Raw genomic sequence first — 26890 nt, forward strand, 5'->3', positions numbered from 1 at the left:
ACCAGCTCTATGAATCAGCCACAGGGAGAGACAGAAATGATTCTGTGGTTGTGGTAAGATTTATGGCTAGAAGTACATGCTCAGTAGGGCAAAATGTTTAGTGTGATGGTTAACTTAGATGCTGATTTGGTTGCTTTGGTTTCACATGCCAGCTTAGTTCTCTAAAATATGATATATGCAACTTTGCCAAGTTTTGGTTTAAATGATATATTAGTTATTTATTGACCCAGAATAATTGTAGGTATTTCAAGAATTTTAATATATTATTTAATATATTTAATGATTATGTTGGACAGAAATGTAATTTATTACTGTTGACAGTTAAGTTAGGCAAAAAATAAAAACATTTAAATATCAGCCGTTTACTGAAATGCAAAGCTTCTGTTTGAAGGCTTCTTATTGGATCAATAAAGGTAGACGTCATATAATGCTTGCCTTAAAGGCACAGTATGTAAGTTTCGCTGCTAGATGTCGCTTATTCAAAACAATAACAAACGCGTAGTTTGATGACGAATGAGCGTGGGATCTTGGAAGTTGTCATCTTCACCTCCACAGCCGATGGAAAGCAATCCGACGGGACTCAGACAGAAATCATGTTCATCTGTGAGCTAATGTATTAAAAGTTTTAACTAAAAATATGTTTGAGTGTGTTGAAAGTTATGTTAACGTTACTCTGCGCATTCGCTCGGTGGCTGTTATGAGACACTTGTTGCACATTGCAAGCTAGATCGATATTAGAGCATCATATTAATAAAAGATGGATGACTTGTGTTGCCAAATGGGATGCAGTTAAATTTAAAATATATTGTATGGTGGAGAAAATGCTGTATTAGGGTACTGTTACTACAAATACAGCTTATGTTAGCCACTTGACAAAATACTGTTGTCTCTGAGGCATGGTACAAAAATCGCGGTAAAACGAGATTCAAGCATTCAAGCAGTTGCTCACCTGTTTAATAAACAATATTAAAGCGTCTTTGGTGTTTCCATGGTTTCTGCGGAAGTAAACTTGGAAATCGAGGGTAACGTGGTCATCACACTGACGCCGTTACACTGGTTAAAATGGCTGATTTCTCTGGATTTAAACATTAGTGGCACACAAGTCAACAAAATATATACCATTGTTTTAGTGTTTTTTAAAAATTGTAATCCACAAATTTTACATATTGTTCCTTAAGAAACAAATGGGCCTGGTTTCACAGACAGCTTAGATTGAGCCAGGAGTAGGCCGTAAATTAAGAAGCTTTTATAAACGTGGCTTTGAAAAAAACATTAACATATGTCAGTGCAAGTTGCTTTCAGTTAAGACAGCTCAAAAATGCTTGGCTTAAGCTTTGTGAAACCGGGCAATGATGTAATCAATTTAAGTACAGATTTAGTTACAAACTACCAAGTTGTTACTAAGCCCCCAGCGAAAATTTATTTATTTTTCATACAAACTAAAGAATATTAAACTCTTAAACAGTCCTACAAAGTATTTTTGAACGTTGAACCATTAGCGTTTATTCTGACAAAAATATGAAAGGTAAACAAATTTTTTAAAAATTAATATTCATAAAGTTTCTACGTCGGATTATGAATTATGCTTTAACGAATTTTTTTAGCCAAAGTAGCGATACAACGCGCGGGCGTCCACGTTAACCAGACTAATAAAATGATGTCACGCAGGCTGTGCTTAGCCCCTTCAGTCAGCCTCACTGAACACACAGCGTTCGTCATGAAATGGGCGGGTCTCTGGAGTGAATAAACGTGTAACTATTGGACATTCCATCTGCCTATCACTTCCTGTCGCCTTTCTATTGGCAACTAGCATGCGGGTTTATCTCTCCATCTCTTGCTGCTCTTGTATAAATGCCGCTTACTTTTCTACCATCAACCTCCGCCGGAAATTATAGTTCCTTTTATCAATTCATTTTTCCTTAAAGCATACCTATTAAACCTTGACTGACAAATGATTAACAACCATTGTGCGCGTCCTGACTCATCCGTGCATTTTAATCCGTAGACCTTGTCGAAAAAACTCTTGACTCCCCTGGGCACATGAAACTGGACACCCGAGCGTTTGAGGCCCCTCTTTCCATGCGGAGGAATACATTGTTGCTGCTCACAATGTGGATGGAGGTGGTCAAGATGTCTACTAGAAGAATGAATTCACCTCAATTGTAACAACATAAAGGAAGTCGTGGCGCGGGATTGTTTGGATACAGACCTGCAACATTGTATTTGTGACGTCTGTGTTTTGTAGGAGGATGTCAAAGGAGGAATAACACACATTGTTGCGCCTATCAGCCTTTAATGCGCCGTGCTTCAAATTCTTTCAAGTTTTATGTTTTTTTCCCTGCGAGATTCAACCCTTCTTTTTTACAACTGGATGTAATACAACTGATAAACAGAGGTAATGCCTTTTGGTTATTTTGTAGTGTTTTACTGGGATACTAAGTTGAATAATTTTAGTCTCTCATTTACATCAGAGAAGTCACATAATTGCGTAGCCTATTGAAGTTCAATTTAGCAAGTTTTTGGGATGTCTGCTTATGGAAGTGGGGGGATGCAGAGTTTTTTTTTTTTTTTTTGCTTGCTTAGTGGCTGTGGTGGTGGTGGGAAGTCCTGCCCAGTTTTGTGCTGGTGGTCTTTAACCCAGTTCTATCCTAACAGAAATGACTCCTTTGTCCTTTTATCAAAGTAAGGATTAGTTTTGTGGGGCGCGTATGAGTTGAACTGACTAGTTAAGAGCGAGAGCTGTCAGTGAAATTTTAATTGACAAATTTCTAATGGCTGAAAGTTACATATGCTACATTTGTTACACTTGTTAAAATATATCACTTCCTACTAAACTTGAGCACCTAGTTGTCGTGCGTTGTATTCAGGTTTGCTTTTCACAAAGCCTTTGGTTAATTCGGTTACTTCGTTGAATATTTTTGGCAGGAAATTCCTCGTGCCCCCACCCCCACTCGCCTTCATCAAATCGCGAGTCTCTTGAGGAAAAGTTGACATTTTGTCGCGGTACTTTTATTAACTTTAGCTTTATCCACAGCCAAGCTCGTACGTTTATCTCACAACACCATGAATAATTGAGAATTATCGGCCGGACGTCTGGTTAATATTGATAATAATGCCGTGCTTATCAAAATTACGTGCGTGCGATCGATGTGGCCTATCGGTTTTTGAAATGGTTTGCTATCGGAATACAATAAGTTTACAACTGAGAATAAATATTGACATTGTTCATGTCTGGGTAAGCTTAGCCCTACTTACACAAAGAAAGGGACGTGACTAAACACTAGTTCCACTTTCAATAATTCAGAGATGTTTTTTAAATAGGCTAGACCTTATCGTGGTATATTTTCGGTATTTTTATTCATAACGTGGATTTAGTTCGGGTACACTATGGTGCTTGGTGGCAAGGCAACACTGTTGCGCTCTCTTACAACTAGACTAACCGCCAATAAGCTGCAGTGATGATAGCAGACTAAAGATAGGCTACAATTTTATTTTAAAGCCACGATATACCTTCCAAACGCGTGTTTTTCCTGGTTTTCGGTGTCACCTTTTTATTTATTTTTACCGTGTGTGTGTGTGTGTGTGTGTGTGTGTGAGAGTAAAGATAGGATTAGGAACCTTTACCGTTAGGGCTGGGAATCGTAAGGAATTTAACGATTCTGCTTCAGTTTTCTCATAACGATTCCTTGACGAATTTATAGCTTTTGGCTAAATAAAATTGAGGAAAAATGCTACACCTCTTGCATTAGTCTATTGGCAAATTGTGTGAACATTTCAGATTTAAACAGAACCGGAATAGATATAGCCTAGGCTACATGTAATGGGCTACACTTTTTGCAAAGGTGTGTTCACACTTTTACAGACTTTTAGAGACACCATTAATGCAATTCTTTAAATTTGCTTAAATCTAAATGCAAATAGTAACCAAACAAAAGGTAACATATTTCACTAATTTAGGTCTATGATGTGTAGGCCTGTCTTATACACGTTGTCATATTAACAACCAGTCAGTAATTATGCTTATTTAAGTCAGGTTCATTTCGAATCAGATATAACGAAAGTAAAAACTTATAAGTGAGTTAGATTAATTCATCAACAGCACCGACTGATTCATAAGCATTGTTGATGCACGACACAGAACCGGTTCGTTAGAAAATGGAATCATGCTGGTTGCCCTGTATTTTGCATCACTTAAAAGAATCGGCTCGTAGAGTCGTTGGTTCAAGAATCGGACTAGTCTGATCGCGTATTTCAAGCAGATTCAATAATAATAGGAATTGGAAAAACTGACAGAATATGGTGATCTACACGCTTGAGAGATAAAATCATGCTTTTCCATTTTTCATATAGGCCTCAAAAGAACCGGTTTTCGATTTCCAACCCTAATACTATGGCCTTCACCTCGTACGTCAACCAGCAGGGCTGATCATAGCAGTTAAAACGGCTCCATGTCTAGTTTCTGAGACATTTGTCAGATTTTACATGGAACAATGCCAGTATACTGAGTGAAATATATGTTTGCGTGTGATTTGTCTTTGTTTTGTTTTGCATGGATTTGGATATCTTTATTGTCTTTTTTTACTGAGGGGCTACATGTTTTTATTCAGCTGCTTTTGTTTGGGAGTCAAGAAAGCGGTGTGAATAAAATGTATTTGCAAGGTGTAAAAACACTTTTATTTTAGCCATTGGCTTGCAATAGTGTTATAATCAGACTGTTGATGGGAAAGGCTAATAAGAACTGCTAAAGCACACCACCTGTTGGCATGCAATAGCGTACAGGACTCCTTAAAGGGATAATTCACCCAAAAATTTTAATTACCCCATGATTTTCTCACCCTCAAGCCTTCCTATGTGTATATGACTTTCTTCTTCCAGACGAATACAATCAGAGTTATATTAAAAAATGTCCTGGCTCTTCCAAGCTTTATAATGGCAGTGAATGGAGGATGATATTTTGTAGCCCAAAAAAGCACATCCATCCATGATTAAAGTAATCCAAACGGCTCCAGGGGTTAATAAAGGCCTTCTGAAGTGAAGCGATGCGTTTGAGTAAGAAAAATATCCATATTTATTACTTTATCAACCAAAATAACTAGCTTCCAGCATACGGCCTGGAAGAAAGTAGAAAGAAGAAAGTCATATACACCTAGGATGGCTTGAAAGTGAGTATATCATGGGGTAATTTTCAACTAACCCTTTAAGATGCCACTGAGAAAAGTTTCTCTTCTAGCAGTATTTGACAATATCATTGTATGTGATCAAATGAGCAACTTTTTAAACATTTTACTCCAGTTGGAGGTCGTTTAAATGTTTTCCTCGTTGTTTGATGGTCTCCTTTTATGCAAAACTACTGGCCAGATAACTATAAATCTTACACAGGATAGTGATGTACAATAAGTTAAGAACACTGATTTGCATGTTCCATGTGCTGATAGATCATTGTTTCATGGAAACTGATTTATTGCTGATTTCATTTGCTGTCCTGATGTTGCATAACACAACAATATTAATAAGAGTGATTGATATTACAAAACTGGTTGAGGACCCATATAGAAGGATTGACAAAAAATGGTTTTACTTTTTCTTGTAATGATTTTCTAGCCATATAGTTTTAACGCAAGTGTAAAACAAACTGTTTGTCCTCGGCCAAATTTATTATCAGGCAAGTTTTAGATTTAAGATTGAATTCTTAGACAAATATAATAACTTGGCACTAGGGTTGGGCAACGATTAATTGCGATTAATCGCATCCGAAATAAAAGTTTGTGTTTACATAATATATGTGTGTGTACTGCGTATAATTATTTTGTATATATAAAAACACACATATGTATGTGTATATTTAAGAAAAATGTGCATGTATATACTGTAGATATATTTATACATAATTTATATTATATATGAATATTTTATATATAAATACCAAATTTTTCTTAAATATACACATACTTAATGTGTGTATTTATATAGACTAAATAACTATACACAGTACACACACATATATTATGTAAACACAAACTTTTATTATGGATGCGATTAATCACGATTAATCGTTGCCCAACCCTACTTGGCACTGGTGTTTCGTGAAACCTCCTCAAGCAATGCATAGTTAGTTAGTTAATTAAATTTAGTACATTTTTCAATCCATGACAAGAAATGTGGGACACGCAAACGCTGGTAATATACTCTTATGAGATCTGTATATTATAAGTACAATACACTTCCACTTCTGTCTACTATTCCATACGACGACACTTGACTTGCACTTCTTTACTGCCTTTCTCATTCATCTGGTCTTTAGATGGCTCGCCACAGCTGTCTCTTACTCTGCTTTTCTCCTGCAGGGTGCTTTAAAGACCGAGTGGTATGAACGAGGCGCACCAGAGAATGGCTACAGTGGGAACAGATAAGGAACTCAGTGACCTGTTGGATTTCAGTGCGGTAAGGAAGAAACTGGAGTCTGTCATTGATCTGGACAAGAACTGCTTTATAGATTTGCATCTATCCTTATTTTCTTCTACAAAATCTGACCTTGTAGTCAGGGGTTATCAGTTTTTCTTCATTCCTCTTCGGACTGATCGCATCTCACGTTGCAACGCTGAATGTATGGAAGTGTTGTTGGTGGCTATAAACATGATAATGGATCATTAAATCATGTGCAATCCTCCGACTGGCACCTGGGAAGTGTGGTTTGCCATTTGAAACGTCTTTGGCATAATAACCATCACTCAATCCTCTCTAATTTTAACATCTCACCATTTTTTTTCTCCTTATCCTTTCATTTATTATTCTCCATTCACCTGTTGTTAAAAATTGATTATTCCTGGCGGTCATGCCATCCTAAATAGCATTAAAAAATAGTGAAAATATAAAAATGTTAATCGCTTGATTCATTGGATGGCTCGACCATGCTTAATTTATTGCATTGGAAAATTGCCATCTACTGAAGCAGTGAATCAATTAAGACAATACATTGATAATCAGACGTGCCAGACCAAATGCATTATGATCTCACATCTAATTACAAATTGTTGATGGTTTAGTCACTCCCTCATATCGCATTAATTTTCCAGCCTTGAACCTTTGCAAAAACTGAAGGATTTGCAGATTATGCATTCAGAATCTTCTTTCTTGTGGTGTAAAGATGTTTCACATCATGAAAAATGTCTACCACACCAGAATGTCCCTCACATGCACCATGCAAGGTTGGCACTGTTTATAGGTTTATCTTTGCACTTCAAAAACAAAGAGACATCATCTATCCAAGTAAACAGGTGTTCTTCACCCCTTTCTGTGAAACCTTCAAACCTACAAATTCTTTGTAGTTTAAGACAAGGATGCATCTTTAAGAGCTGTACTACTTTATGAGAGTTTTTTTTTTCTTTCCAGATTGATCCATTTTAGTGGGTTATGTCTGGCAAAGGTGATGTGACCTTAAGCATTAAACGTTTGAACTAGCTAAACTTGATGTCACATTGCGTGGAGCCTACTGAAGTGAGTTTGCTGTGATATGCTACTATGCTTAAACTCGATCTCTGTTTCTTATTTATCTGTTGTAGATGTTTGCGCCACCTGTGGCTAATGGGAAGAACAGACCAACCACACTTGCTAGCAGTCAATTTAGTGGTTCAGGTAAATATTCACTACTAAACGCATGCCTTTTTTTGCTTGTTTAGAGAGAAATGTCACATATTACTTTTGCCATATTTGTGCATTTCATGAGTTTAAAGTGGTGTTTTTTATAGCAGTTGAGGTGTTTGGGCTAGTTGCTAAGTGCTCACTTCTCTCAACAGAGCAAGAGAACATGCTTCTTCTTGTTTTCCTAAATCCCCTCTTTTATGAATACACTGCAGTATATCCAGAGTCAAAGCTTGGGGCATTTTTGCATCCCTTTGAACTGGTTGTTCTGTTGAAGCACTATTGCACAAACTTGAACATCATAAAAACTTTGTTAGGTCAAGAGGAGGGACTGATTAGTTGCATTGCTGTTTGTAAAAATGGTTGAGTCCTGAACATTTTAACAGCCCAAATCTCATTGTCAGTTAAAAAGTTTGTATTTTGCTTTGTTTCTATGTTTGTCGTCTTTTTCTTTATAACCAGTTGCACACCCCACTCTTACATGTTATTTTTGCTCCCATTGTTGGCTGGTTTTGCTCCAGTTAAGATTGTTTCACAAGCTGTCAAAGGCATGAACGTCCCATGCGTTTCTCTTCAAGTCTTTCCAGCCTGTCTGTCTGTCTCCCAATCGACACTCCAAACATTAGCCTTGAATAAGAACAATCTGAGAACAAAGACTTAAATAAAGGCCTTACGGTCTCCAAACGATTCCCCCACCCCACCGCGTAAAACACTCCTCCCCCCACACAAGAAAACACTTTCTCCCCCTGCCAACTGACAGGAAATGGACCTACTCTGCAACAAAGCTCTCTCATACCTCCCACCACCCCACAGGAGGCCGCATGAAAACAGCAAAAGAAACACCGTGAAAGATCACCAGCTTCACTCTCGGTCTGTGGTGGCCTAAAGTGCCAATTACATAGCAGGGCCAAGCTAATGTCTCAGTTTGAGATTTTTATTGCGAGAGCTACCTGACACCGAGGTGACCCCGACTCTTAAATCTGTCACTTGGGAGATGCTTCTAGAAGGTCTCCACATCAGTCAACATAAAACTCACCCTGTAAACTCTGTATAACAGGATATGACATGTTCTCAGATTCACTATTGAGAAAAAAGGTCCAAAGGACAGTTCTACAAAAGTATTCAGTTGAACTCTTTAAGGAAGGGTTCAGTAAATCTTAAGCTCTGTTGGCATAATTTGTTGGCATGTTCTCGTTTACCACAGAAAATAAATGACTCTATCCTCAGCTTTTTATTAAGAAGCATTTTAAGGGTTTTTAAATCACTTACGTTTGTCCTTAAAGTGTATTATTTGAACTGTAAAGTTGTCAGTTTTGTGTGAGACCACTGTTCCAGCCAGATAAACTATTAGTTATTCATCACCAATGTAATTTGTGTGTTTGGAGTCTTCTTTTTACATTTAGTCATTTAGCAGACGCTTTTATCCAAAGCGACTTACAAATTTTTGTAAAAAGGTTTTCTTTTGCACAAATTGTCCAAAAGTTCCAGGATTTATTGACATTACATGGTCATGACAGGAATTGCAAGTTTTGTATATATTTTTGCACAGGCAAGGTTATTATTTGCAATTTATCAAACTAGTCGTATGTTAAAACGTATGTCTTCAAAACTGTGTATTTTAACATTTATTGTGTTGCCCTGTCCTTTTTTTTTTTTTTTTTTGGCTTATAAAGAACTATGGGACAAGTCATATTTTATTGTCTGTGGTAACATGACAAATTCTGTTGATAGAGCTTGACTTTTATTCAACCCAAAACATTACTTAAAAATCCCAAAAAAGTGTTGTAACAAGCTGTGATCTTGAATTAAACCTTTTTCCTTGCATGGACTGGATAACTTTTCAGCTTTAAACCGTGATTTACAAATTGGCCAGTAATTAAACTTCTGACTGTCCTCTATGATTCAATCTGAAAATCCACAAAGTAAGGACATGTTTAGAGGAAGTAGTGGCCTTCAGAAGTGCATCTGTTCCTCGAGACAAAAGTGCTCGGAAGGGTGCTAATTGCATTAGGCCATCTCCTCCCCCCTCCTTGGGCATTGCCTTGCTGTTTGCGGGAGTTCTTGCATGGGAGGACTTCACCAGGCGTCCTCTCGCTCACCTCCACAGCTGCCCAACACGTCACCCACTGAGGACAGCGTTAGGACAGGACAGAGCCCATTTCCCCCCGGTTACACCCCTAACATGCAAGCACATTTACACACACACACCTCAAGTCTTTATGACTTCACATTTTATATCTGCTGCGATCTGAATATGAATAATGGCATGCTGTAGAGCTGATGCATTTGAAGGAGTGTATAAAGGAAATGATCTTTCCTCAACGCAGGAAATGGAATCAGTTCTTGCTTGACTGAATGTCAGATTTGTCTTTGTAGAATTGCATTTTGATGCTTGCAGCAAATAAGTGGCCAATAACTCAAAAGATAAATTGCATTGTATCCTCACACAAAGCCACGTTGTATATGCAAAACCAAATCTGACAGAAAAAGCACCGGTTTAGTTTGCTAATATTGTCGTTCAAATTGTCAGTCCTACTGACAAATGCCATCCAAAGCCATTCGCCATGTTAAACCTCTTATATGGTCCTTCTGCATCTGAATCCGTATCTCTGCCACTTCATTTTTTCCCCACATAAGTCTGCCAGGGAGATTCTTTCACTCACTCAGTCAGTGCCCACTTCATTTCCCATGCTGCCTGCGTGGGCTCCATAGATCACGGCTGTCAGCGTGGATGTCGCTATTTGCTCTGCTTTGTTAGCTTCATCACTCATGCTCAGCCTTCAGTGGCCGCTCTGGCTGAGACCCCCTCTTCTCTCACACATTTTTAATTAGACCTAAAAAAAAATCAAAAGGAGAATATGAATATTCATAAACCAACTGCATTAATATGCACAATTATGCAAATCAGCATGCAATTAAGCCATGTGTCTTTGGAGAGCTTTGCATTAAGGCATAAGACAGGAGGCAGAGGGGAATGCTTTATGAGGAATTTCTGCTCCAGTACACTTTAAAACGTTTCCGCAATGTTTTTGAATATCCATATTTCTACATATAAAGCATATTGATGGCAATGAGGAGAAACTTGTACACACACTACATATCCTGTATGCCTTGTTCTGAGACCTGTGTTGTCCCTATGGGTCTCCACTCCCAATTGTACAATGATGCTAATTTCGCAATTCTTTGATCAGCCTGTTTTTGTTCTGCTTGCCGTGATATTCCTCCCCCCAACTTGTCTTAATGAGATCCAGTGACTGAATGAATGCTCCCTTTATGGTCAGTGATGTTGAGGCTTGCTGAATGACATGGATATTAGTGTGGTGTGATGGTTTTGGATGAGATCCAGAGACTGTCTGACAAGCACCGAGAACCAGCCGCCAAATGTCCAATGGCCTTATTGCATGAACGGAGAATTAAGAAGGATCTTGATGGGAAGGTTTAGTGCATGCCAGAATTGGAGAATTGGTCTGACAGCTTGTGATCAATTGCTTTGTAGGTATGGAAGAGCGCAATAGTACTTGGGCTGCCGGAGATCAAAACAGTCCATCTTTTAACCAGGTACGGGCAAACCCAATGCCTTGTTGGCCGTCTAAAGGTGTTGTTGGGGCATGTTTTATAGTTTTGACCTGCTTCTGTCTTTGCTTTTCCAGAGCTATGGAGAGGGTTCTCACTACAATGAACATGATGGACTATCTTCCCCATTCCTTGGCACAGGGATTAGTGGTGAGTTTTACCAATGTTTGGTTGGTTGATCTCAAAGCTGCTGTTGTAGAAACTGCCCCATGGGTTGCCTCGAGGTTGCCCAAGGTAAATGAGCTCATTTTTGGCCTCACCAAATGGATTCACTCTCAGAAGTCAATTCACTCTTAATTGACTTGTGATTCCTCCAATCATTGTGACTTTTGGACATATGTATTTAACAACACCCACTATTTTTTTACTCGTAGGTAAGAATGAAAGGGGTCCATACTCTTCCTTTGGGGGCCAGGTAAGTTGAATCAAGTCAAAGAGCAACTCTTGAAAGTGCTTCACCTCCTTGATACCATCCTCTCTCTTTTGATCCAAACCCACCAATCTGTTGTTCCCTATAGCCGGGGTTCTTGCCCTCAGACATCGCCATGCCTTCTGCAGATGCCATGTCCCCATCCGGTCTGAAGTCAGGCTCACAATTCTACCCTTCATACCCCAACAACCCCCGAAGACGCCCCTCTGATGGAGCCATGGGTAAAGAACATGCATCACTTTCTAGACTTGTGTTGGATCAGTCAATATTGAAAGAAAAAGAGTACCATGTCTGTTTTAATCTTTTCACAGATCCCCAACCAAAAAAGATCAGGAAGCCGCCAGGACTGCCATCTTCAGTGAGTGACCTTTCTGAAATATTCTATCTCACCAATGTTTCCCATTAGAAAGTTTTTCATTAAGATCTCAATTTCAAGATATCATGTTTTTAATTATCAGGAAATACACAGATGTTAAGTCAGCAAAGTTCTGCTCTTTAGCAATGGCTGATAAGTTTACCATAAGAGCTTAAGTACGCAAGAATTATATAGTGTCCATTACAGGAACTTTTCTCTTTTCTATCTAAAACGGTGTGGCATCTGAAATGGTTTGACATTAATCCCAAAGCCTATAGACAAGGGGTGTTACTGGAGGAGCACCTTCCTACAGAGTTTAGCTCTACAATAGTGTTAACATACATGCCTGAAAGAGGTCGCCCTCCAGTAGTAGGATTGGACACCCCTGCTATAGATCTTATTAGGAGCAGAAGCATATTTAATATGGCATGAACAAACAAGAAAAAGGCAGTGAGTGTTAGACGCAAGAGTCCTCCTAAAAGATTATATTGATGTCAATCATTTAGCCAACAAAACATCCTTCCAAAAACATTCCAGTGGACAGACTTTTGATTGAACAGACAGTATGTATTTTAATTTGCGTCAAAATAAAAAGACCTCTTCCATGACTAAGGTTCATAATATTTCTGAACCTTTGGCCATTGCAAGTCAACATTAACTTGAGGAAACATCCAAGTAGCCATACCCCTTTCCAAATCACTTCTTTTGAGTAATGGGATGCGTAACTGTTGTTTCATAGTCTAAATCCACATTAGCTCAACACTTTGCCCTCTAAACCCTCTCCCCAAACACGATCCTACAGATTTGCCCATGCTAGACCTTATCCTCCCCCTCTTCCAAAGTGACCCAGTTGTGAGTCCCGTTGCACTTTTCTCTCTCTCTCTCTCTCTCTCTCTCTCTCTCTCTCTCTCTCTCTCTCTCTCTCTCTCTCTCTCTCTCTCTCTCTCTCTCTCTCTCTCTCTCTCTCTCTCTCTCTCTCTCTCTCTCTCTCGCTTGTCTTAGCTCAGATTAATGGCTTCTGATGAGCAAGGGTTCTAGCTCCTGCTGAATCCCACTCTATGGCTCAGTATAACTTCCTCTTGTGCCGCCACAGCATTATAACACCCGAATGATTGCGCCAATGCTCACCTGCTACTTTTAGCATGCATTAGATATTTTAAGTTTAAATCCAAATTTGGCTCAGCACTAAAGGATATTGATCCTTAACTTGTCTGGGCTTGCCTTGATCTTGTCGAGTGCATCAACAAATCATTGTGAGGATGTGTTTCCTGGTGAACTTCAGAGAAGAGGGCCATTCGCAGGTTTTTTCTCCCTCCCTCATTTGTTCTTTTATGTGGTTTCTACATAATCGACCAGTCTATTTTGCTCCACTCCTACCACTTCTTCAGTAAGACCTCTCCCCCCACTGTTCTCACCCCTCCCCTCTTCAGCCCAGCTGCCTGTGGAGTTGGACGGGCTCCAGGAGTAGGCAGATGGCTCTGTAATTAGAAGTGCATCTCTCCATTCCCATCCCACTTCTCCCTGTTAAATCAAATTACAGGCAAAAGAGAAATATCGCTTTGCTGGATTTGTATTCTCCACTGGCCCTAGACCCACCCGCCCGCCGGCGCCCCCTCCCTCCCAAACACTCACTCATGTATGCGCACATACAGACAAACATACTAATCATACATGTTAAAACGTGTTTGTTGGTGAATACGCTGTATGAACGTATGCCTCGAGGCTCCTGTATTCAGACAAGTTTCCGATCATCATTCAGTTCCATTTAAGGCTTCCTATGAAAGATATATATTGTATATTAGTATAATTTAGTTATATAATTATTATTATTAAAAACAAAACAAGTACCTGGTTTTTCCATTTCAGTGTTATGGGAGATGTCATTACCCAGTGTGCTTAGCTTGATTTGGACTCACTCTTAGTGATTGTGCTCCCTGTAGCTGCCCTCCCTCTCCTTTTTTGGCTCATGGGAGTGCGAGAGGAAGCGCCGACTGTGCCATGAGATGGCCGTGGCGCATTTCCCAGCATGCTCTGTTCTCTGTCCCTGCCACTTTATCTGAGGGGGCACTATGGAAACACGCGTACACGTCATTTGTACCGAAAACCACAAAGTGCTTGCCAGCTTCATGGGCTCCATACCAAGTTGCGCATTCATGTGAAAGCGATTTGCCTTGGTTTTTTCGTCCATATGAACCCTGTTACTATATGAATGTCATGTTTCTTCGTGTCCTTCATGTACTTTGTTTATAAATGCAGGTTTATGCTGCCACCTCTGGTGATGACTATATCCGTGACGGTGCTGCCTACCCGGGCTCCAAACCTGGCACTGTGTACCCAGGATCTTTTTACATGCAAGGTGTGTACATGGGGAAATACAATTATGCAGAAGTCTGTGCCACATCTAAAAACCCAATCTCCCCAAGCCCTAATGTGATGCTAATATTAATTGGTACATATTATGTTCACGCAAACATGTTGCAAACAGATTATTAATGATTAAGCAATTATCTTGTAGTTTTGTTTGTTTGATTTGTTTGAAATTAGGAACATGCACAAAGACAAATGTTTCTGTGGATTATGATAGCTTGTCTGCACAGGTTCTTGTGCTGACTGGTATTGATCCTTCCCATCTGCCTTTGTGTTCGCAGAGGGCCTACACTCCTGGGACCCCTCTGGACCCTTAGGTCAGTCAGGATACACGGCTATGCTGGGGAATTCGCCACACATCAATCAGCCTGGCTCCTTCTCCGCAATAAACGCACAAGACAGGATGGTATGGCTTCTGAACGTTTTGAAGGTTTTGGAGAAGGGCTTAAATTTCAGAAGCTCCAATCACTGTGTTTGCCTCTACAGAACTACCCTTTGCATGGAGCGGACGTCAATGGTTTCCATTCGGGCTCCGCAGCCTATAGCCACTCATCCTCCATGAATGGATCAGACAGCATTTTGCGTAAATTACCTTCATCATTTTAATTTGATGTCCTCTAGGTTGTGAAATGAGCTTGTAATTGGGTTAAGATTGGATCTTAAAGTTGATTCTTCTTGTGAAATAAATTTTGGTCTTAGACTAGTCTGAACTTGAACTATAATTGAGGAAATGGCCTTCAATCTTTCATTCAGATTTTGAATGGTTATTTTTAGCGGATTAGCAAATTATGGATCAACTGAGGAGACATGACATTGATGTAATAAATGAAGTTAATAAGTTCTTTCATTCTTCCCCACAGCCAATAGAGGCCCAGTCGCAAGCAGCTCAGGTGATGAGATCGGAAAAGCTCTTGCTTCGGTGAGTGAGCTTCCATTAATCACCATGAAAGAGCATTTGGCCATGTGAAGTCAAAGGATTATTCAGACTTTCAATGATCCTTTCATTACAGATGATTATTATTATTATTATTATTATTATTATTATTATTATTAGCCATATAGTTGGAGGTGTGCAGAGCTTCAAATTTAGTCATGTTCCATGTGTTTTTGATTGACAGATCTACCCTTCGGACCACAACAGCAACAACTTCTCCTCCACTCCTTCCACTCCTGTGGGCTCCCCTCAGGGCATTGCAAGTAAGATACACTATCTTATTCTGTCAAAGGTAGATCCAGTTCATTAGATCTGTTTCTGTTGATAGGTACCAAGACAAATATGTGAATATCAGAAGAAGCCAGAATAATCGTAAATCATTCCCTTTAGATTGATGGGCTTTGTGTAGGCCGAGGTGTAAATGTGAATATGAAGCTCTAGAGCGCCATCTTGTGTCACAGTGGCATCCCACATGTTCCACACTAAGGCTTTGTATCATGTTCTTCTCAGCAGGTGCAGCACAGTGGTCGAGAGCTTCTGGCCAGACTGCTCTGTCTCCTAACTATGAGGCTGGACTACATGCACTGGTAAGTTTAAAAAGATCCCTTTTCAATGGCTCAAGTGTCGCTTTTTGATTGGGCATTATTATTAAATACTATTATTTATATGTTTAAAATTTTAGTTATCAATTTCTCCATTTTTAAAATACCTTATGATATAAAATTTCATGTATTCTTTTAGGTAAATATCAATAATATTTCTCCACAGCAGAACAAAATGGAAGACCGACTGGAGGAGGCCATTCACGTGCTCCGAAGTCATGCGGTGGGTCAGGCCCCGGGAATTCCTGGAGCCCACGCCGACATGCATGGCCTACTGGGTGCCGTCTCCACATCCAGTGGATCCATGGGGGGTCTCTCTCAGACCTATTCCAACCCAGGACTGCCCCTAAGTAACAGACACCCTGCCATGGTTAGTGTGGAGACATGGTAGTATGATTCAATGAATAACACAAAATGGCATCTGTGGAATCATCTTTTTAATGAATTGGTTTATTTGGATGCAGTATTCATTATAAGTATTGCTTACATTTTATTTTAAGGTGACCTTGTAACAGTGTAATTACACAAAAGCAATTAGTAATATTAATTAACGTACTCATTATAGGGTTTGGTTTAGGGACTGTTGCTTGTAATTATGCATAATTTACTGTAGCCTACATATAACATGTAATAAGGACACTAAAATAAAGTGTTACCTTAATATTATTTAATACATAATGTATGTTAATAATTCATATTAATGTCAAATATAATTAGTTTTTAGAACAAGTGTGTGTGTGTGTGTGTGTGTGTATACTAGGGCTGTCAATGTTAAACGCATGTGATTAATTCAAAATTCTTAACGCATTACAATAATTTAATGCAAATAGATTAATGAAGCATGCGAAATTGCGTCATTAATTTACGTCACGCAGTTAGATGATCTTGGGAGTCGTGAGTTTATCACACAGAGCATCTACAATGGCGCAAGCACCTGTAACCCTGTTAGGCGGAAATTTCTATTTTAACCCCTTAACCCGATTTCGCTTCTCTGTTTGCGATCAGATCATTTTAAGCCGCCAAACTCCAGGAAAGTTTTCAGTCCAATGATCCAGTAAGCGAATTCATTCAAACAATCAGTCCAAAACAGCGCTAAAGTAAACCAGGCTGATTGTATCAGAGATGGCAGAGAGAATAGAGACTCACGTTGTGTTTTCAGTGAATTATTCATTCTAGTGTGTGTGTCATATTCTGTGATTGTTTCTGAAGAGCGTGAGCCTTACGCATCGCGCTGTGTGAAATACAGACTGAGCGGAACGTCAAAACATCCCAACGCTGTATGGCCGGATGATACGCAAACTATGTTTCTTGGCTGGATAAAGCAAACTAGCATCTCGCTAGTAAAGTTTTGATGGATGAGGATTGCAATCAAGGTAAAGACGATTGCGGTGACGTACGAGTCGTACAGTAAAGCACGCGTGAGTCAGTTAAATTGATTCGCAAACATGTGGTACTATTCGGTATCGCAACTGGACTTGTTTCAAATGTAAACAAGTCTAACTGTAGCACTGTACACTGAAAAGTTTTCTTTCCTATAATGTTTTTTTTTTTTTTTGTGCATACATTTATGAATTTTATGGACTCCTTATAGCATTCGGTTATTTGGTGTTCTTTTGGAGTCTCAAAGTGTCCTTTTTTTTGGAAAGACACCTAAATTTACATTAAAAACAATGTGAAAATCACCTTTTTTAATCAAATGGTTTACTTTGCTGGATAAACAGGATAAATAGTGTATGCTTAATTTTACAAAAAGTGTGCGATTAATCGCACAAAAAGGTGTGATTAATCGCAATTAAAAACTTTATAATATATATATATATTAGGGCTGTCAACTAAAGAATTTTTCTGTCGAGTAGTCGCTCATTTAAGCCATTCTACTGGGATGTTTATGATATTAATTTAATTAGTTAAATATATACTTGGGGAGTGGCATTGGAAAATGGTTTCAGTTTCAGGACTGAGAAAGAATGTTAAATGTAACAATGTTCTACATTACAGAGAAATTCTAAACCATAATAATGAGCATTTAAGATATAAATTAAGCTCTCAAGCGCACACATAAAGCTTGCTCCTGTGCAAAAGTAATGATTATGATCGTGTTAAGAGAAAAAAAAACGCAAGGAGACTGTCTGAAAATTAACAATTTATTCATTATTAATCGATTTCTGAGTCCGTGTCGGCTGCAAAGATGAAGTTGACGATGCTGATTCGTCCCACAGTAGTGAGAAATGCATGTCAAGTTAAGCATGCAGTAAGCGCGGTACTAATTTAGCTTTCACACTCCGCACGAACACTTGGATATGCGCCTAATAATATTTATCTAGGTTAATATTAACGTTAGAGCGAGCGGCCATGTAAAGTGGATAACGTTGTGCTACTACTTGTTTCAAATGATGTACTAAATTTATTGAAGTTTTATGCTGCTACTCGGGAGAAATTATTAAGTTTTTAGTGTGTGTGTGTGTGTGCATAACTTTAATGTAATTGTCTACTTTTTGTTACTTTTTCAAAAGCACAATACCTTCACTTTAGTTTAACAACTCTCAGTAGCTACAGTTTCAAATTAGCATCCCAAACAGTAATAACAGGAGTGTAGTTTAGATCATGCAACACAAAACAATAATAATGCACCTGTGGGTATTGATATGTGCTAATTACTCTCCCTTGTTGCACTTGCCTGCAGGCTGGAAGCCATCATGACGACCATGCCTGCCTTCCTCCCAGCAGCACCCTGTTGCAGCCAGCTCATGCTTCAGGCACCCCACAGCCTGGAGGAGCACCGGAGGGTTTTAACAGTGAGCAGCAGTTTCAATTTCTCTTTCTGAACCAACCCAACATGTAAACAACAGATGCAAACGCTTGAAAGTTGCCAGTTAGTTTCAGCGTGATGCATTTGACGGTTTTCTGTCTCTAGATTCAAGTTTGCCCGGAGGCTTGGCCCACTCCACGCATTCGTCGAACAAATCCGACGTTAAGAATGAGGACAAGGAGGATGACGAGAACTCCTCTGTGGCCGATAAGTCTGAAGAAGAGAAGAAGGAAAGCAAACAGTCTCGCACCAGACCAAGGTACAGTTTCGCCCCATAATACATACAAATGGCTGAATGTTTTCAGAGCCGAAAACGCTCTGGCAAATGATGGTTTGAAGCAAGTCTGCATTGTCTTAATATGATCTACTACAACAAATGTCTAAATTTCTGTCTGTCTACACATTGGGCCAGGCCTGATTTCAAAGTGTTTGGGCATCCCCAACACACAAAGTACCATGTTTTATAGTGTTCTCCCCTCCCCCATTTCCCAAACTCTCACATTGTTTTCAGAAAGGAGGTGTTTGCCCATCAAGTCCTTTCAAGTTTATCAGACCAGGGAGACGAGTAAGTCTATCTCCCACCATAGAGTGCATGTTTGTGAAAGACTCCGGATGCACACTTGATCGCTTTTAAACATTAAATGTCTGAATGATATTGTGTACAAAATGAATATACAGTATGCTTCCATTGGCTTTTAAAGCCATTGAAACACTATAAGATGATTTTGACACAGGTGGGACTCTCTCCTATATGACGTTTTCATGAGTATGAACTAGAATCGTAGGTCTTTGAATGTGCAAAGCCCTGCAAAATCAGCAGACAAAGCTCTTTTTTTATATAAATCTTATAATTCAACATTCGTCTCTTGATCTAAAAGGGGTTAGTGATTATATACTACCAGTAAAAAGTTTGGACATTTTTATTCTTTATCTGTAACTGACTGTATATTGAATAAAGGTAGGTGAATGCTCATCCTACGACGATAAGAAGCATGACAGGAGAGAGGGAACTGTTCAACTCTTTATAACTGGTTTGAATGTTCACATCCACTGGCATCATTCAGTTTGGACTGAATATTCTACAGCTGTGGTTGGCCACAAGGTATTAAACGTGGACTTTATTAACACCTGAAGAAAATGGCGGCGCAAGTGGCAGTGAAAGTAAACCACAACCAGCGGCATACTTGATATAAGTTTCAGAATAAAAGTCCTTACAATATGCCACATATATGGAACTAAGAACATTATCATCATCATGAAATAGTGAAAATGATAAAGTCAGCAAAACTATGAAATAACACAAATTTAAGTATAAAAATTATGATGTGAGGTGCATGCTGGGAGTTTGCATGTATGCTGCTTTTCTTCACTATCTGGTCCAACTCATGCAAAAAATACAGGTAATTTTGTAAAGAAATTTATTCAGTTGTCAAAAGGTTTGAGGTCAGTAATTTTTTTTTCTTTCTTTGAGATCTTTTAAAAAAAAGTTTTTATTCCAAATACGGTGACACTTTATTTTAAGGTGTCATTGTTACAGTGTAATTATATATTTAAGTACGGAGTAATATTAAGCAACTACATGTACTTACTATAGGGTTATGGTAGGGTTAGGATTTGGTTGAGGGTTAGTTGCATGTAATTATGCATAATTTACTGTTATTTCTATGGTAAGTACATGTAACATATGTAACAAGGACACTGTAAAATAAAGTGTTACCCCAAATACTTTTCTTTCGAACTTTCTGTAAAAATATCAGTTTTCACATAAAAAATAAATAGCAGTACACCTGTTTTCAACATTGATAATAATAATAAGAAATGTTTCTTGAGCAGCAAATCATCATATTAGAATTGATGGGTCATATGACACTGAAGACTGGAGTTATGGTGCTGAAAATTCCGCTTTGCCATCAAATGAAATGAAATTAAATAAGTTATTTTAAATTGTAATAATATTTTACAATATTACTGTTTTTTTTCTGTAGTTTTTATCATATGTGGCCTTGGTGAGCATAAGAAACTTCTCTCAAATGCATAAAAAAAAATCTTACCGACCTCAAACATTTGAACAGTGGTGCATATAGACAAAATATGTTTCTACTAAACTAATGTCATGTATGCATAAGCCTTTAGATCCAAAGGTATTTATCGCTAGAAAATATTTATGTCAGGTGTGACCTAACATTTTACTGGTACAGCTTTAAGATATTTATAATGGTTTACAACTTTACATCTAATATGCTTGAGCAGGCACCCGTTTTTTTTTAAACGCATTATCTTTTTTTATTATTATTGTTTATTTTTTTAAAAAAAAAATTGTATTTAAAGTAATTTTTTCTAAAAAAAAACAAAAAAAAACTGAAATGTAAATGTTATGTCATTGTCTCTCCACAGTCTAGACAATGAAGAAGATGATGAGGATTTACCGCCAGAGTTGAAGGTCGAGAGGGAGAAGGAGCGACGAGTGGCCAACAACGCACGAGAGCGACTGCGCGTGCGTGACATTAACGAGGCCTTCAAAGAGCTGGGCCGCATGTGCCAGCTGCACCTGACCAACGATAAACCCCAGACCAAACTGCTCATCCTGCACCAGGCCGTCAACGTGATACTAAACTTGGAGCAACAAGTCCGTGGTATGTGTTTTCATCCTTATTATTGTTTTTTCTGTATCTAAACACAGCATTTACTTGTATAATGTGATTCTGAATATTCCTGGGGAAATTATAGGCTGGGACTAGATTGTGAAATATGGTAGGCTTTGATCAAACTGATTTGTCCACTTGGCCTTGTATACGTCAACAGAAAATTCATTTTAAAAGGTATTACTTTTAAAAGAAGGCTTATTTTATCAATGAAATGCTTTGTTACATGGACAGCTATACTTTTCTAAAATTGAATACTTCCTTTTTAAGTGAATCAACTGCTGTTCATTTAGCATTTTTACATTCATTTTCATCCAGAACGCAACCTGAACCCCAAAGCAGCTTGTCTGAAGCGACGTGAAGAGGAGAAAGTGTCCGGGGTGGTTGGAGACACTCAAATGCAGCTGTCCGGACCACATCAAGGCCTTGGAGGAGATGGACGCAACTCTGTCAGTCACATGTGATCATGTGGTACGTTAATGTCCATTTAAACATGGCCTCACTTTGTTTAACAGGTTATGCAAACATTTTCTGTTCACTAGTAGATATTTCCACCATTAAATTATGAACATAAATAGTGTACAATGGCTACAAAACCTTTTCAGACGCCAAAAATAAAGCATGCAAGATGTATCACTACTATATCGATTGTCTGCCAATATTAGACATTTTCTTTTCTTTATTTTATTTTATGTATCGGTCGATATTGTATGTTTAATTATGCATGTTCATTACCTTTGCCGTCATCTTTAAAAACACTAATAATTTGATAAATGTCATCTTTAGCCAATATCAAAACCAGTATCCATTTTTCATACTGTACATTATAATGTGATGCCTAAAATTTACTTGTATTATTTAAAACTATTTATTTCAATTTAGTGTTTTGTTTTTTCATTTATTTAGACAATGGTATAGAATTTGAATATCTGTTATTTATCATATGACATTTAAAACACATGGGTTGGACAATGAAACTAAAACACTGGTCAATATTTTGTTGGAGGTTTCATGCCTATATATATACGTGGCCAATCTTTACTGATTTTACATTCCATCAGTAAGAACAGTGTGAAGGTTGAATTAGCAGAGCAATAGGACAGTTGTACATGAAATATTACAATCATACAACACAATGGGAGAAAAATTCACAATCGGGTTTCAAAGAGGACCAATTGTGGGTGCTCATCTGTGACCAAGACAGACAGTCTTTGTGGTGTATCAAGAGCCATGTTATACAGGCTAATGTCGGCATACCACCACGAAGGAAGAACCACATCCAACAGGAGTAACTGTAGGCACAAGAGGAAGCTGTCTGAAAGGGGTGTCCAGGTACTAACCTTGATTGTATCCAAAAAACATAAAACCACAGCTGCCCAACTCAATGCAGAATTAAATGCCCACCTCGACTCTCCTGTTTCCACCAAAACTGTTCGTCGGGACCTCCACAGTGTCAATATTCATGGTCGGGCTGCTATAGCCAAACCTTTGATCACTCGTGCCAATGCCAAATGTCAGTTTCATTGGTGCCAACAGTGCAAATCTGTGGACTGTGGACAATGTGAAACATGTATTGTTCTCTGAATCCACCTTCACTGTATTTCCCACATCCGTGGGAGTTGAACACAGTATGGTGTGGAGAAGCCTTAAAGAGGTTTAACATCCAGACTGTTACGTGCCTAGAGTGAAGCATGGGGTGGATCAGTGATGGTTTGGGCTGCAATATCATGGTATTCCCTACTGTGCTTGATCAGCGTGCCACTGCCAAACCAAACTACCGAACCATTCTGAAGCACCCAATGGTTCAAACATTGTACCCTGAAGGAAGTGCCGTGTATCAGCATAATAATACACTAATATACAGCAAGACTAATGACAGAATGGTTTGATGAACATGAAAGTGAAGTTGAACTTCTCCCATGACCTGTACACTCAACAGATCTGAATATTATTGAGCCACTTTAAGGTGTTTTGGAGGAGCGTTTTTCCTCAACCAAACACACAGTGACCTGGCCGCTGTTCTGGAAGAAGAATGGCTCAAAATCCCTCTGGCCACTGTGAAGGACTTCTACCTGTCATTCCCAAGACGAACTGATGCTGTATTGGCTTCAAAAGGAGACCCTGCACCATACTAATAAATGATTGTGGTCTAAATCCAGGTGTTTCAGTTTCATTGTCCAGCCCTTGTAATTATACACTTATTGGTATAGAAATCAGTCTTATTTTAGTATATTTATTATTTTTATAGTTTCCGTTTTCATAATTGTTTTGTGCTTTTGTAATTTTTTTACTTAAAAAAAATATATTTCGATTATAGCTTTAATTTTTATTTCTGTTTTAGTCCTTTTAGTAGACCTACTGTACTTCAACTTCAACTTACTTCAGCTGCCAAAGCAATATTTAAAGTTTTTCATCTAATATTTTATTTTATAACCGCTTTATTTCAATTAATCGTTAAATGCGTGTCATTTAACGATAACATTAATATAAATCATGGCAAAACATGGCTGTTTTCTTTCCTTAGATCCAGTGAAATTTCTTGGGGCTCCTGGAAGAAGTGACCTTGAATCTCTTCCACCGTTCTCATCCTCTCTGTGCATATCGTGACTCGGAAAGCATATCATCCACGAAATAAAGAGATGCACCCTTCAAACCATTTTGGACACATGAACCGACCCGCCAAAACTGACACAGCAGATTTTGTCCGTGATCACTCCAGACCGCAATTACCAGCACAAATGTGAAGAACTCTTTCTCAAGTCGTTTTGTATTTTTCTGCTTCCCAACAATGATGGATCATAGGAATAGACACATTCTGACCACAACTGACATTTTTTCCACTGCAGAGAGTTTTGATCGAAAGACGAGACAAACGTCAATTTAATCATGGATTTGTGCCTAATTGTTACGTTTTATATAAGACGCAAACTGCTTACTCGTGTGGAACAAAAGTTTGGGAGTTGCTTGTATATGAGCAAGTCTTTTTTTTTTCTTTTTAAATGTGGTTTGTCATTCCCTACTGAAAGGTACAGTCTTACATGCATTGTGTAACCAAACCCCATGAGAAGTGGGGCGAACCTGTGGTGCTTTTGAGGACGGCATTTCCTAGCAGGCCTCTGCTCTGTGGGCCAGGGCTCTTCCAGAAAGGGAGAAAAGCACATGGGCATTCGCAGCTCTCCAGACTGTTTCATCTCTTTGGAAATATCACGCATCATCAGCTCTCACGATGCTATTGACAAGTTCAGCCAATCGGAAGAAACTGCTTCATAAAAGGAACATGAGCTTTTGTTACAATGACAACAATGCTTGGATTCCATTGCATTTCCAAGCACAAAATTGCCAAGTTGACCTTTCACCTCTTTCCTTTCGTAATCCCTTTTATTTTTTCACCAGGATACGTTCAGTCATCACTCGCTCGCATCGTTGCCAAAAGTCTGAAAGTGTACACAAGTCCACCTCATGCATATGTAATGGATGTTATTTCGATTTGAGAAAAAAAAATGTAAGAATATATATAAATATATATATTTTTGTTAGTCTATACATTGTAGATTTCTAAATAACAAAAACATATTAGTTTGAAGTGTAGAGTCTATAGCGCAAGTGAACGCTCCGATGCGCCGTACGATTTCAATAGACCCTGCGTATATTTTCAGAAACGCAAGGTTTGGGCGAGGCGACCCACCCTTAATTTTATCCCAGATGCCCCCCCAATAGCTCTATGCTCATGATAAAGGGATTTGATAATGATGATTGAAGGCGTGTTGAGGTTTAAGACCTCGTGATGGTTTCCTGATTTCAGGGAACTGTACGTCACTAGAAGTGTTCTTAGGCAATGGTGTAGTGTGTAAGCAACATTCGCCATCATTTCAGTCTCTCCAATGCACATAATGCAACCTGTTTGAATGTAATATTCAAATGTACACGATCTCACGTCTCCATCAGACTGGCTTACTGTGAGTTTAGTTGATCATATTGTCATTTCAAGGTGTACGTCTCAACCCGATTTCTGTCATGTGTGTGAGATGATCTTCCCTGATGGTTTGAATTATGTATGTAGGTAAAAAAAATGGTGTTATAACCTGTGTAATTGTCAAAATGTCCACAATGGATATGATTTCTGAGTAATAACATTTCACCGTAAGGGGGATACTGAACTTAGGTTGTCCTAAAGTATAATGGAAACATAATATTAATTCTTGATAAATATAAAAAGTTCTTGAACATTTATATATTGTGGCCTTCTTATTCTCAAGACTGTCATTTTTTGAGAGTGATGCCTTGTCAGTGCCTAAACTTACTTTCATTGTAAACTTGACCATTTGTTTTATTATTTCAAAATGCAAAAATGGCTCATCCATCTTTTTGGATTTGTTTTGTTTCTTTCTGGAAGTATCTGTGTTGTAGTATTTAATCTGCAATTTAGAAACATGGTAGTCTTTCATCCTCATTATTATGCTGTGTGTGTGTGTGTGTACCTTTTTGGCAATTTTAGGATTCTCTTCCTGTCATCTTTGGCTCAACTAGGTTGGAATTTGTTTTGTTTTTTTTTGCTTTTGAGACGCTTGTGTCCTGTGATCTGTGAAGCACACCAGAAAATTGAAGGATCTTGGTCGATTCATCAGATGGGGGCCGGAAACGCTAGACTGTTATTCTCAAGTAATTTTTGTATTATCCATCTGATACCATCTCAAATGCATGTTCATTTTGAAAGTATCTATAAAATATGAGTGCTGGACTTGTTTTTGCCCCCTGCTTAATGTTTTAGATGCTGGAGGAGTGTTGTCATGTCATCATGGATTTTCCTGTCTGAAATTACTTTCTTTTTATCCCTGAAGCATCTTGAATGTCCAACTGAGTGAACATTTTGAATGAATGGTCGTGCGCCGAAGTAAGATTGCTGCCATGATTTCCATCAGAATTAAGAAGTGTGTGAATTTTACAGAACCTGGTGTCTTGCAGTTGCAGTAGGGACATGAACAATACTGCTGTTGTCTTCAGAGTGCCTCCGGTTTTTGTCTTTATTATTTTTCGTCTTTGTTTTTATAAATATATATATAAAGTAGATATTGAGAACTGTCCTGTATATAACAGTAATGTAGCAATAAATGTGCCATTTTTAATAACAGAATTATACATTTTTTTCAATGTCTTGCTTTGGATCTTGTATACCTTCAAATGAGTTAAATAAAAGAAAACATTGTAATAAAAGCCTTACCATTGCGTGTCTTTTGCGAGAAATGCTTAGAGTGAAGAGAGAGCTCTTCCCGTTCACACTTTTTCTTTGTTTTCTTCTCTTTTTTACCGATGGTTCACACCAAGAACGACAGTTAACGATAACTATAGCATCCACACCAACGGACGATACTGTTTATAATAAGCGCGCGCTGAAGCTTTAAATCCTCGCGCGATTTAAAGGTGGATTCAGATTGGCTGTCAAGGTATCTCGTTGAAAAAACAAACAAAAAACGACTGTAGACATTTTTGTAATAAATAAATAAAACAGAACGTTTATGATAGCTTTAAATTTATATGTATTG

General features: G+C 38.4%; 1 protein-coding gene across 7 annotated transcripts; it reads left to right on the top strand.

The window, feature by feature from the left end:
• The first annotated feature begins 1839 nt into the window (after positions 1-1839).
• On the top strand, positions 1840-26561 carry tcf3b (transcription factor 3b). Of its 7 annotated transcripts, none has more exons than XM_084118088.1 (21): positions 1840-2395; positions 6345-6441; positions 7560-7632; positions 11135-11196; positions 11289-11361; positions 11586-11626; positions 11730-11862; positions 11953-11999; positions 14253-14352; positions 14645-14769; positions 14850-14946; positions 15224-15282; positions 15482-15560; positions 15808-15884; positions 16066-16269; positions 18583-18694; positions 18814-18967; positions 19220-19273; positions 21103-21341; positions 21669-21821; positions 23875-26561. In XM_084118088.1, the coding sequence occupies exons 2-20, from the start codon at positions 6367-6369 to the stop codon at positions 21812-21814; spliced, it is 1950 nt and encodes a 649-aa protein (XP_083974214.1). In that variant the 5' UTR covers positions 1840-2395; positions 6345-6366; the 3' UTR covers positions 21815-21821; positions 23875-26561. The 7 variants fall into 7 exon arrangements, with proteins under 7 accessions (XP_083974214.1, XP_083974215.1, XP_083974216.1 ...); XM_084118089.1 differs by having other exon boundaries at positions 1878-2395; positions 16069-16269; XM_084118090.1 differs by having other exon boundaries at positions 1878-2395; positions 15811-15884.
• Positions 26562-26890: the final 329 nt, after the last annotated feature.

This window comes from Abramis brama (assembly GCF_963993115.1).
Source record: "Abramis brama genome assembly, chromosome: 6".
NCBI classification, from domain to species: Eukaryota; Metazoa; Chordata; class Actinopteri; order Cypriniformes; family Leuciscidae; genus Abramis; species Abramis brama.

Coding starts and splice junctions, on each gene's coding strand:
- tcf3b (XM_084118088.1), top strand. CDS start 6,367: ATGAACGAGGCGCACCAGAGAATGGCTACAGTGGGAACAGATAAGGAA. Junction 11,627..11,729: donor ACTCTTCCTTTGGGGGCCAG/GTAAGTTGAATC, acceptor TGTTCCCTATAG/CCGGGGTTCTTGCCCTCAGA. Junction 14,353..14,644: donor AGGATCTTTTTACATGCAAG/GTGTGTACATGG, acceptor TTGTGTTCGCAG/AGGGCCTACACTCCTGGGAC.